This window comes from Gracilinanus agilis, chromosome 4 (assembly GCF_016433145.1).
Source record: "Gracilinanus agilis isolate LMUSP501 chromosome 4, AgileGrace, whole genome shotgun sequence".
In the NCBI taxonomy this organism is placed as follows: Eukaryota; Metazoa; Chordata; class Mammalia; order Didelphimorphia; family Didelphidae; genus Gracilinanus; species Gracilinanus agilis.
Genome location: NC_058133.1, coordinates 369,259,875 through 369,273,905, shown reverse-complemented (window position 1 = coordinate 369,273,905; position 14,031 = coordinate 369,259,875). Strand labels below are relative to the sequence as shown.

The window sequence follows — 14,031 nt, the reverse complement described above, 5'->3', positions numbered from 1 at the left end:
GACTTTTTCAACTTTCTTTTGGGGATGGTCTTTCATCTACAATACTTCTTTAAATAAAGTTATCACTCTTTCACTAATTCAATTTCATTTTACAAATAAGCAAAACTACAGCCCACAGAAGTGAAGTATTTGCCTAAGGTCACACAAGTAGTATAAAGCCCAGGTCTTAAACTCCAAATCCAGAACTTTTCCCAATATCACACTGCATGAGAAAGATGGCTAGGATTGTGATGCCTCATCATGGCATTAGAATTCTCTAAGGTTATACATAAGCCAGCAGAATATAACCTCCAGTAGGTCTGTGAAGACAAGATATCCAAGAAGTTCCATAATTTAGAGATATTAATTTCGAACGCATGACAATGAATTTATTTTTTTGGCCAGATCCAAACTCATGAAAATATCACTTAGATGGTAGGCAGGAAGCAAGGGTAGGAGAAATGTATGCTGGTGAAAACATTCATAATGATAAACCATAAACCATTTTGAGAGGACTTATTTTTAATATTTTTATTTAATTTATATATAATATTTAATATTTTTAATAGACTTGTTTCTGTATCTGGGTTTTGAATTAGAGGATCAAATCAGTTCCTCAAACCTCTGTACTCATTTCCTTTATTCCTAGGAAATTTGGAGAATATTCCACCTTGGAAAATCTCCTATTGTAGGTAGGTAGGGCAGAGACCTACTCCTGTAAATGTAATGAAGAACTCTCTCTCCCTCTGAAGCATTTGAAAACATACATTCTCTTTGTCCTTGCTAAATATATCATCTACATTTGGATGATAACCATCCATGTCCCTCAACAAGTGAAAGAGCCACTGAAAACATAGTTGAGGCAACTTAGACTGCTAAATGAAGCTAGGCTTACTAACTAAATTCCCTAACATTCAATTTCTTAACAAGCCAGAAAAAGGCATGTTTCATACATTTCTCTATCTGGTGAACTCTGACCCATTTGAAAGTAGGGTGTGTTGGTGTTTTCCTTATTTAGGTAAAGACCCACCTCCCCTGTGATGAAGTAATGAGGGAGGAGTTGAGGTCTCTAAGTCCACCTCCTTTTTCGAAATATCCACCAGTGGGGACTGTCAGGGGAGGTCCAAAGGTCGAACTGTCAGGCCAATCAGAAAGAGGACACAGCTTCCTATAAAAGCAAGAGGCAGGACTCACAAGTGGTCTTTCATGGAAAATGCTGGTGAAAGATCCATTCTTTGTTAATGGGCTTTGCATGCTTTGATTAATAAACAATGTTATTCTTGGGAAATGTCCTCATATTCTTTATTGGTTAAAATTCCAGGTGCTATAATTTTAAAGATAAATGTTTTAAATTTTTTTACTTCATAAACAAGAGCCATTAAAATTCAATCTCCATTATGAATTTTCATACTTCAAACTATAAAAGAAACTAAACACAGCTAAATTTAAAGGCCTCTTTCAAAAACAAAAACAAAAAGCAAAAAAACAAATTTACTAGAATAACAAACATGAACTTTCTTTTACAATGCATCAGTTAGCTATTATAAGAACTTAAATAAAAATACTTACTCTAAGAGAGGGGGAAGAATTCCACAATTCAGAACAAAGTCTCTGCATTCTGCATTGTCACCAGCAATATTACCAAGTGCCCATACTGCCTTAAAAATGAAATTTAAAAAAGTATTTTAGGGCAGCATATTATCAAACTACATATCATTCAAACCAACTACCTCCTCAATATCACATATTACTACCTGAACAAGAACTCCCTTTTACAGTATTTTAAAACAAAATGAATACAAAACTGATTTTTTTAAAACCTCATGAATAAACCTTTTAACCTTTTAAATAGAACTACAATAAGTGGAATCTTTAAAAGAGAAAAATATTCCCAAAATGAATAAATTGGTACCTTTTGCTTCTTTACAAATTAATGGACATTTTATTCTGTCGTAACTAAAAAGCTTTTCCCAATCTAAATTGAGTTGGAGAAGTTAGATACTATTTACTACAATCAATATTTCAATTATAAACAATGAAGATTGTATCTCATATTGACTTGGGAAACAGTAAGTGTATATGCAAGTGAAATAGGAGGTATTGATAAAGACTGTATTGCCTAAAAAGACTATTAGCAGCAGGTTGATGTCAGATAACAAGACAGTTAAAATCATCATCATCATCACCATCATCGCTTGACACCAAAAAAATTCCACTGACTGCCTATATTTAAAGATTACCTGCAATCAATTTCTTTCAAAGGTCTTGATGATTTCATACACCAGACAAATAAATAGAAGGTACCTACTAAAAAGTCAATAATTACTCTGTAGAGCAAAGATTAAGAAGATCTATGTTCCATCCTGGCCCGGCCAATAAAGAGGGTATATATGTCTCTCTCTTCTTGGTCTTGATCCCTCAGTTTCTTTCTCCAGAAAAAAATTACGTAATTATTATGTTAGCAAAGATATGAATGACTAGGACTGGGTTGATCAAGATCTGGGAAGAAAATGTGTTCCAGTTCAAGGTCTGATAATGCACCCCCATAGTTTCAAGGCAATTTTGTGAAGGCCATTCTTCTCTTCTTCTTCCTAACCCTTGCTTAGATAAATGGCCTACATTTTAGGATTGATGGTTAAAATATCTAGAAAATAAAACAGACATTAGGAGGAAAAAAGATGATCAGGAAAAAGAATTAAAACTACTACCCAAGAGATAGGAGGCAACTAGGTGGTATAGTAGATAAAGTGCCAGCCCTGGCGGGAGGAATACTCATCTCTCTGAATTCAAATCAGGCCTCCAACAGTCAGTGGATGGGTGACCCTGGGCAAGTTTAAGCCTGTTTGCCTGAGCTTCTTCATTTGCAAATGAGCTAGAGAAGGAAATGGCAAACCCCTCTAATTCTCAAATGGTGTCACAAAGAATCAGAGAAGTCTGAAACAACTGAACAAAACCAACAACTAAGAAATAACAGATAGGCTTCTAGAACCTGAGATAAAAAGTCATGGTATGAAGTTAAATTTTTCCCAGAGTAGAAGCATGGATTATGTTAATAAATATAATAGTGCACAATGAAAGTAAACAAAAAACTAAGGTTGACTGAGTACATTTTAGAGAGAAACAAACAAAACCTGAGCTAAGGGGATAAAAGAAAGAAGTGTGATTCATGAAATAAGAAATCGTGTATTTCTGGGAGAAGGGAGAAGTTTAGCTATGTATAAGGCTTATCTTGAATAACTATTTTAGCCAGAACTAAAAAACTGAGATAATTTTAAATTTCCACCAAATTACTTTGCAATTCTGGAAGGCCAGGAGGGAGAGAAGGTGGGAAAGCAACAATAATACCTTACCAGTTGTTACAATACATGTTCCTTACAACATTAACCCAATAGCATAAAATATAATCAAAGTTAGAGTGAAAACAGATTTTAGGACTGTGATTCCAAAGGTCAATTCTTTTTTTTTCTTGAGGGAGGAATGAGAGCATATTGACAGTATTTTAAAACTTATTTTTGGTACTAATGAAAAAAAGATTTCCAGAATCTCCTCTTATTAATGCAAATTAGGTGATATTTGGCTATAAAACCTAAGCAGTGTTCTATTAGGTGCTACAAAATAGCTAGCCTCTTTATTCACATTTTCAACTGCTTTTCATTACTTCTCAAATGAAGAGACTCCTTTACTCAATTCATCTTTTTCAATCCCTTTTATCATTTTCTGCAGCAGTTAAAGCCATGCATAAATCAAAGCATACCAAAGAATATTAAGATATTTATACAAGCAGCTAGATGGCACAGGGTATAGAATATTTGGAAGATCTGAATTAAAATCTGACCTCAGATTCATACTGACTGTGTGACCCTGAACAAATCAAGTAACTTGGTTTGCCTCAGTTTCTTCATCTGTAAAATGAACTGGAAAAGCAAATGACAAACTATTGCAATATCTTTGCCAAGAAAACCACAAATGGGGTCACAAACTGTCAGATGATATACTGATATACCATAGCAATATACTTTATTTTTCAACTTCTATGCCCAGAATTTAAGTCAACTCTCTGACTTTTAAATGTGACAACTAAGAAATCCAAAATATGCTATGAGTAATAATGTGAAGTACTGTGGCAAGAAAATAAACCAGAAGTTAGTAAAGGCATTCAAAGAAATTCAAAGGATTCAAGAAATTATGCTATTCATTGTTGAGGTACGGCTAAGAACACTGATAAATAATAGTATATAAAATCAGTCAATCTTATTTGTGAATCTCAAAAACTAGGGAACTACTTATTTTTGGGATGCCCCCAAATTTAAGAATTGGGACTTGAGAGATCTATTTCACAGTATTAAAATTATCACTTCTACATCACTGATGTTCTACAGCTTCTGCGTGAATACCTCCAATTAGGTTGAATGCCTCATTCAGCAGTCCATTCCACAAATAGATTCTTCTTTCTCTTTCATTCTCTGTGATGACCCTTCAAATATTTGAGGATAGCTATTGACATCTCCTAAGTCTTCTTCAAGTGGGACAGCTAGGTGGGTAGAGTCAGATCTAGAGATGGAGGGTCCTGGGTTCAAATGTGACCTCAGACACTTCATAACTGTGTGACCCTAGGCAAGTCATTTAACCCCAATTGCCTAACCCTTACTGTTATTCTGTCTTGATACTTAGTATCAATTCTAAGGCAGAAGTTAAGGGTTTTAAAAAAAAAAGTCTTCAAAGCACCCTCAATTGCTTCTACTCTTTCTAAGATAATTTTCTGAATTTTTTTTTTTCCTAAAACCCTTACCTTCCATCTTAGAATCAATACTGTGTATTGGTTCCAAGGCAGAAGAGAGGTAAGGACTAGGCCAGGGGGATTAAGTGACTTGCCCAAGGTCACACAGCTAGGAAGTGTTTGAGGCCAGATTTGAACCTAGGCCTGGCTCTCAAACCACTGAGTCAAAGAACAACTAATCCCAATACTATTCAAATTATTTGACATAAAAAGCAAAGGAGTTCTATCAATCCACTGAGTCACCTAGTTGCCCCCAACTTTCTTAGTTCTTAACAACACTATTTCTGTTTGAAAGTAAAAACTTAAAAAGAGAAACAAGGTTATGGGAAATACATAGCTGGCTAAGAAGATGGTGTTGGAAAATGGAAATTTTGCTTTCTAGACTAATGCTTATATAGAGGGGAAAGATATATGGACTATGGGTCACAATGTACAACCTATAAGGAGAAGGAAGAAAATTTCCCTCTAGGCATTTGCTAGCTAACCTAATCAGAAGAGCTTTAAATTGAAAATAGAGAAGGGGAAAAAACAGCACAAATGCTAAATCAAATACCACAGAGAGGAGAAAGTATGACATAGAAAGCATAATAGAAGCATTCAGTGTAAAGAATATAAATAAGAAAAATGTCAGAAACAGTATCCATGGCATCACAGGCCTATATACCAATTTCTGTGGATATTCAACAGAAGTTGGTATCTTATTGATAGATATTCCCTCAAAGATACCATATAGACTTGGTAGAATAAAAACTCATGACTACAAAAAGAAAATTTTGTTTAAAAAAAAAAACAGCTCAAATAGATGGGTGCTAATATTGTACTACACACCAATCAACTCGGATGAATCAGGGAGTTAAATTGTATTACTAATTTCTCCATCAGTCCTGTAGAACCATTCCAAACCACCTAATCTTATGTGATCCTTCTCTGTATCTTTCTATAAATCCTCCAAACAGGATACACACACACACACACACACACACACACACACACCCCAGAAAATGTTGTTTGTCCTCTTTATTTCCTGGTTACCAGTCACCTTGTTTTGAAATTGTGTCAATTCCAAGGCATAAAGTGTTATGGGCTAGGTATTTAGGGTTAGGTAAATTGCTCACTGTCACACAGCTAGGAAATATGTGAGGCCAGATTTGAACCTAACCCGCACCCCTAGAATAACTTTTAACTTCTTGTATTTAGGTCACCAATGCTGATATGTTTCAGTCTACCATTTCTATGTAATTTCATTGTCTTTTGGGTCACCAATAATTCTGATTTTCCTGATCACTGTATTCTATTTTGAAGTCTATAACTACCATCACTAAAAGAATATTGCTAGGGCAGCTGGGTAGCTCAGTGGATTGAGAGCCAGGCCTAGAGACAGGAGGTCCTAGGTTCAAATCCGGCCTCAGACACTTCCCAGCTGTGTGACCCTGGGCAAGTCACTTGACCCCCATTGCCTACCCCTACCACTCTTCCACCTATAAGTCAATACACAGAAGTTAAGGGTTTAAAATAAAAAAAAATTAAAAAAAAAAGAATATTGCTAATTAAAAGGGAGAATCTGAAAAAGCATTGTATAATTTCCTAACTCTTCTCATTTAAATGTGACTTTAGCTCAAAGTCCAAGATTACTTATAAACATAAATTTATGTATCTAAACATGTCAATCTGGGCAGTTATGCATTTTTCATCTATGTCTTTTCAATGTGGATAATTAAGTCAAATCTCTTTTCAAAGATGATAAATTTTACTCAAGAATTATTGTAGGGTTTTGGACTAGACAATCAATATGTCATCCAAGAAGTGAACTTCATCAGAGATGGAATTATATGGACTCAGGGCAGGAAATCTTTCATACTAGAAAATACCTTAGTTGGGCATATTTCTCCCTATTTATACCTCACTTAAGGTTATTACTCAACAGAATATTTGGTGAAATTATCTGTCACAGAATAACATTTTTAAACAGGTGTAGAGAACCTATTATTGGAAGGGAGATTTTAGTATTTTGTTACATTGAGTTAAATGCTTTTCCTTTTGGGGGAGGGTAGTGAAGATGGTTTAGAGAAGGAGGGAGGGAAGATGAACAAACTACACATAACAAGGTCTTATAACTTGTACATGTTCCTGTCACTTATTAAAAAGCTGATTTGCTGGTAAAAATTTTAAAAGTATCTCATACCTTCTCATGTTTTTATGAATGCTAAGATTTCAGAGATGAGAAATAAGATGTGGTGGAGTCAGTATTTACTTCTCAGTGCCTTTTGTGTACATGTGTATAAATAATTACTATTTATAAAGTTTTTCATTCTTTTGAAATCTCCCCATCTTGGGATTTTTTAAATGTTACATAAACAAATAATTGTGTTCCCATAAGGTAGTACAATACAGTGGAAAGAGTGTATAATTCTGGAGCAAGAAGGCCTAGGTTCAAATGTTGGCTCTGCTATGAAATACTTATGTGATCCTGGATTAGTCCCCCTTCACTTCCCCAGGTCTAAGTTTTTTCATCTTTAAAATATGGAGGTTGGATTAAATGACCTCTAAGGCCCACCTAGCTGCAAATCTATGAGCCTACTAGCTCCAGGATAGATTTCTTCTTTAACTAGGTACAGCCACTCTTCCAACTTCATGGAACCAAATGCTACTGCCATTTCCTCACACAGTACATTTACTACTGAGTCTATAGAGTCCAAATGTAGTGATTTTCAACTATTGTCACTGATGAGAAGAGGCTCTTATAGGAACACTGGCATACACAATCCATTTTATAGGCATTTGTTGCTCTCATTCCTGGTTTCATCTATAAATGGCCTTGGAAGGTCTGGCTTAGCTGGCTCACACCAAGCTCTCTCGCAGGCTCATTTTCTCCTCAAGAGCTTTTTCATTTTTCATGAGATGAAACTTGAAATATTTCATCCTCCTCGTTTTGCAAATTAGCTTGTATTCTAAAACAGTGTTGCCCTTGGCTGCCATGTTGCTCCACTTGGTAAAAGCAAAATCTTTGCTAGCTGAGGCAGTTTCTGAGCTTGTTCTTTATCCTTGTTGAGGTGACCATTTTGCAATAGTTAAACTTAGAAGTGAAGAGAAAGAGAAATTCAATGTCTTTCCTTTTGTTCACTTCCCATTTTTGGAAACAACAGACTGTTTAAACTGTAGGAACTACTGCCTGAAGGTTCTTCTTATGTTTATTCTTTCTTCTGATTTGGTATAGGTTTTGAGTTTTGTTCTAATCAGTCAATGATCTGAGTGCAACAGACATTTAATTCTGAAATGACACTCATATTAGCAATTAGTCACTCTCTGTTAAGATAAAATCAATTTCATGTTTTGCTATATATTTTTGGCTCACCATGTCCAGGGCCTGTAGACTTTCTTCTTGAGCAAAGAAATCATGATGATAAGCAAGCCTTCGGTTACTTTTATTTCTTGATCCCAAATTGTATTTTCCAACATAGTTTTTCACTGTCCTCCCCTGAGCCCACCTTCAACAAGTCACTCAGAATTAATGTAGGTGCTGACTTAGTTTGAAGAATTTTATCAAGTTCTTCATCCTCTGCAACAGATCATATATCACAGATTTAGAGCTGGAAGGGACCTTAGACCCCCTCATTTTTTTGAAGGAGGAAAGTAAGACCCAGAGAGATTAAGTGGGAAGTTAGTTGCAGAGGCAGGATTCAAATTCATATCTTCTGATCCTAAATTCGGTGTTTTACATTATGCTGTATAATTATTTCATCATGCCTTGTTTATTTATGTTCATCACAGTCAGCAAGGTGACCAAGTATTCAACTGAAACATTTCTTATTGTCCACATGTGCATGATGAAATCAACTCCTTTACTTGTAAGAACCTAAGACTCCCTTGCATTTAATTCTAATTTCTTTATGTCTCTTGGTTTCATTTACAAAAAAGGCCATCAATATCGATTTATTTCAGTTCCTCCAGTCAAGTATCAAACCTCCTCACTGGACAAAGTTTGCACATTAAGAATACTAAGAGTTACATGAATGTTGGTTTCAATAAAACTTTTTATCCATTTCTCTGCTACTGCCACTGCAGAAGCAAAAAGGAGTAACATTAGGAAAAAAGGGCTTTTTTCTTCTTTTTAATGGGGTGCTACAACCAAAAAATTTTACCAACTAGTGACCACTTTTTTGGTAATGTTCTTCCGTAGTGGTCCTCGGAGTAAAAGGTCTATCACTATACCTACCAATGATAGCTTTTCAGGATAAAGAGAACCTGTTTGAACTTGTACTCTCTTCTGGTATAACCTTCTAAAACTAAAGCTCACCATCAAACTGTTAATACACTCTTTACAGCACTTGTAAAAAAAATACATAAATGAAACAGCATTTATTAAACACTTCGTGTGCACCAAACACCATGCTAAGTGCTGGGGACCCAAAGGGAAAAAGCAAAACAACCCCTCCTCTTCAAGGAGCTCACATTCTAAAGGAGAAAGGCAACACATACAAGAGAGTTCAACTGCAAGGGCCAACAGAAAGGTCTCAAATGGCAAGGTCTAATAGTCCTTAGGGTATATAGGTAGGTCAGATGGCAAGTCCTAGAAGACTGAAGAATGTAAAGACAAAGCAGATAATAAAACCCAAAGGGACATCTGGAAGCAAAAGGAGGACAGATTGTAAAACCTCATGATCTTCTTCCTCACCAGAAGAAATGTAGCTGGTGTCTCCTAAGTTATCTAAGTGGAATGACTATCTAAGTTGCTCTTCCTGCTCAGTCATTCCAGATGATATGTAAGAATCAGGGAAAGGGAAGAGGGAAGAAAAGGCCTGGCTGGCCTGTGGCATGGAGGGTAGGGCAGGAGGGAGGAAAGGAAAGGAATAATGAATCTATCCCTAAATCTAGAAGTAATCTCCAGAGAGACAATAATTAAATTCATGGAAGTTGATGAGGTCATTGATAAAGAGATGCCAACAACAAATGGAACTCATCTTTGGAACTAATCCTATCCCCACCCCATCACCAAAAAAAGAGCTGTTGGTAAATAACACGAACCTTAGAAAAAAGTATTTCATGTCATCTTTGTATTTTGTACCAATTCCTCCTATTTCTCCAGTAGATTAATAGCTCCTCTTATTTCTCTTTAATCTCTCCCTACCTACCAATTTCTTCCCTGTTGCCTTCAAACATGCCTAAGTATCCCGCATTCATAAAATATTAAATCCTACCAACTATTTAAGTATTGTCTTATAGGAAACGTTCCCTTCTTTCTCAAACTCCTAAAAAAAGCTATCTGCGTTTCTAGTCTCCATTTCCTCTCTCTCAGACCCTCTTCAAAACCTTCCCCCTATGGCATAACTCAACTGAAACTGCTCTCTACAAAGTTGCTAAATGTCTCAACTACCAAATGTGATGCTCAACATGTCCAAAACAGGATTCAGTATTTTTTTTCAAAATCTTCTGTTCTATTGACCTTCCCTAAGACTCTCAGGCTTGAACACGCTATTCCCAAATAATCATTTTCATTTCCTCCACATTTCAATTATTTACCAAATTTTTCTGTTTTTACCTTAATATCATTTACTGCATGACTCCTCATCTCTACTCACATGAAAGTAGCGTAGGGAATGGGGAAATTTTCAAACAAAAGGAAAGACTTCTCAAATTATAAGTCAATGTATTAAATGCAATCCCTGGCAAAACTCTAGGATGCCATTATTAAAGGATTAGTTTATGAAAAGAGAAAAAGTAGTATGTACAAATCAGCATATTCTTATTAAGAGAAGTCATGACAGACTAAGCCCATTTACTTTTTTTTTAAATCCTTACCTTCCATCTTAGAATCACTACTGTGTATTGGTTCTAAGGCAGAAGAGCAGTAAGGGCAAGGCAATGGGGGTTAAGTGACTTGCCCAGGATCACACAGCTAGGAAGTTTGAATGTAGGACCTTCCCGTCTCAAGAGCTGGCTCTCAAAATTCACTGAGTCTTCCAGAATTTGGTATAGTTTGTAATGTGTATGTGGCTAATCTGAGATCACTTCCCATTTCTAAAACCATTTATAATTAGCCACCATTATTTGTATGAGCCCCTAAAAGTGGTTATTGAAAACCTGTATCAAAGAGTAGCTGTCTCACTGTGAATCACAAGTACATATTATATAAGGGGGAAGAAAAAAAAAACCAATATAGGTAAGTAATCTCTTGTAGGGACACATTGTTTGTGGTCTCCATCCCCTGGCCCTCTTCTTTCAACAGAAAGTTTCATCTGAAATCTCTTACAGAAAACTTTGAGGGAAAGTAATGTTTGTGGGACTGGTCTTGATATCAAAATTGCCCCCTGAGGAAGAAGGGAATATGAGAGCAAAAAGAAAGTGAAAAATGGTTCTTGTATCTCAGTGAAGTCAACAGGAAAGTGAAATACAGTGTCCAGGATAGAATAGTTATTTGGGCATGTACTAAAGTTTTGTTACCTCTAGTGTTTTAGGAAAGGAGGAATCTCATTAATTTTGGAAAACCACAAGAGAAAACATCCATTAGTGCTACACCAGTTGAAAATATAGATAGGATCATAATCAACAAAGTTTCCAGGGGGAAAGAGCATGCAAAGAAAATCTATGCAAATAATATTTATCCAGATAGAGGTTGTCTGTGGGGAAGGTTCTCAAAAATTTCCCAGCAGTTTGGTCACCAGTTGAAACATTGAAGAATATGTTGTCCATACACAGAAATACCAGGAAACTGTGCTGCAGGGCAGTGGGAAAGAAAAGCTCCCTCATTTTTGGGGAGGGAATAACTTTTTAAAAATACTTAAGTGGCTGAGTTTACTTGGTGCAGTTAAGGATTAAAACCTGTCAATTTTAACATGACATTGCTGTTACATCTGAAATAAACTTAAGTGATGTTTTGTTCTGGTAGTGCCCTGTGGTGTCTGGTAAACTAAACTGAAAATCTTCCACTATACAATCTGGGCCCATTCAGTGTTTTTGTAACCAGTTTCCTGACTTTGTTATTCCTTTAAAATTTCAACTATAGAAACTATTCATTTTAAATGAACCAGGTTTGATTGTGAACTCATAATTGAGATTTATTTTTACAATATTTATATATGTATGTACATATATAAAACTTTAATGTTGGGTGGGAGTGACAACAAATGGAAACATTTAGATAAACATTAAACTATGTACAAACATTGCTACATAAAAAAAAAAAAAAAAAAAAAAAAAATTCACTGAGTCCCCCAACTGCCCCTTTACTTTTTTTTTTTTTTAACCTTTACTTTCTATCTTAGTAACAACTCAAAGACAGAAAGGCAAGGGCTAAGCAAGTAAGGTTAAGAGGTTTGCCCAAGGTCACACAGCTAGGAAGAGTCTCAGCTCAGATTTGAACCCAGGTCTTCCTGATTCCATGCCTGGCATGCTATCATCCATTATGCCACTTAGCCCCATATTTACTCTTAAGATTATCAGACTGGTAAAATATTACACTACAGAAATAGCAAAACTGGATGTTAGCAAAATATTTGACAATCTTTCATTACAGATAGATGAGGACTATATACTATTACAATAAGGTGGATTTGGAATCAGTTGACAGATAAGACAGAAAATACATTTTCTTAATTATTAAGGGTGTTAAAGGGTTGATGCCAACATAGAGGGAAGTCTATAGTGCAGTATCCAGGGTTCCAGTTCAATGTTCTTAATCAATTATTGTAAATAGGAGGACAACCTAGTTATCAAATTTTTAGATGACGAAAAAATGGAACAGATGTTGGAAGACAGTTGATGGCAAATTTAAGGTATGAAAATCTTCCTTTAAGCTAAAATCATAGGCCAAATTTAATGAGATGATACTTTGAGAGAATGAATATGAAATCCTACACTTGGTTTAAAAAAAAAATCAACTCCTTAAAAGTTTGGGAAGATACAACAAGGCTAAGGCTAGACATTAGTCCCTATGAAAAAAAAGACTGTGGATTTTGATGGATCACAAGCTCAATGTGAAGCAATAGTATAGCAAGAAGACCAAAAAGAGAGAAAGTGATATTAGCCTATATTAACAAAACCACAATACCTTATTCATGACATACAATACAGAATATTATGTTCACTTATGGGCAAGATGTCATGAAGAACAATGACAAAAACACTGTATATCCAAAAGTGGCTAACTGGTAGAGGAGTTTAAAACCATGCCACATAAGGCACAGGCTAATCAAGTGTTAAAATAAGAAATTGTCAAAACAATGTTGCCAAAAAGATTCTTATAGATATTTGGAGGTAAATTAGATGGCCTCTGAGAGCCCATTCAAATCTGAGATTGTATGTTAAATTTCACCCAGAAACAAAATAACTAAGTAGAAATCTGGTTGCTTTGTTCAAGCATTTTAAGAGGGTTGTCATGTTAATGAGCTATTATTTATTGTATTTGGTCCTAGAGTGCAAAACTAGAACAAATAGATGGAACCTATAGGACCAAATTTCAAATTAATAGAAAGCTATCTTCCTAACACAGGGTCCTCAAAATGGAATGTAAAGAATTCTTCAACAATGGAGATATTTAAGCAAACACTTAATGATTGTTTTTCATGGTGATATATTCTTTTTAGCAAATGGAATAAATGATTTTTTCAGATTTCTTCAAACTAGAATCTTCTGTTTTTTATCACTACTTTAGATACTGTCTTAACACATGCAGAGTATACAAATATAACAAATTACTTTTATCTGATTATAATTTTAGTTATGTAACTGAAAGCTTCTTAAAGTAGTCATATTTCTCTGCTTTCTCATTAAGTTTGTGATCAAGAAAAACTCTGGGTCTTTTCCCCTCAATTGATTCCTCTTAAGTTTCATTTTATTTGAGACTTTATTTCCTGACTAATTCTAAATGTTTATCATCACCTTTCTAATTCGCTTTCTATGCCAATTTTATGTCATCTGAAATTTAGATAAGCATGCTTTCTAAGCCTTGACATCTACAAACACTGAACATTGACAAACATGTTCACAGGTACAGAATCTCTTTGGCCTCTATTAGTTTCCAAATAGACACAGGATCATTCCTCAAAACTTTCTGGCTACCACATTTACCAGCTTATCCAAAGATATATTAAAATAACCAAATGCTTTTATGAAATCAAAAAACATTATGATTCAACACAAGCCTGGAGCTGTCATCTTGGCAACCCAAAGTAAATAAAGGAAATTAGACTGCAGAACCCTTAAATTTGCTTAAGTAGTTTTCTAAGAAACTATACTGATAAATAATTAGGGCATTTAATCTACTGGTTCTAAAACAAAGG

General features: G+C 35.2%; 1 protein-coding gene across 1 annotated transcript in view; it reads right to left on the bottom strand.

Moving 5' to 3' along the window:
* Positions 1-14,031, bottom strand: part of KPNA5 (karyopherin subunit alpha 5) — a 51,134-nt gene that overhangs the window by 20,086 nt on the left and 17,017 nt on the right. The window contains exon 7 of the mRNA XM_044676812.1: positions 1,549-1,637. Coding sequence (XP_044532747.1) covers positions 1,549-1,637 — 89 coding nt within the window. The remainder of the gene's footprint in view (positions 1-1,548; positions 1,638-14,031) is intronic.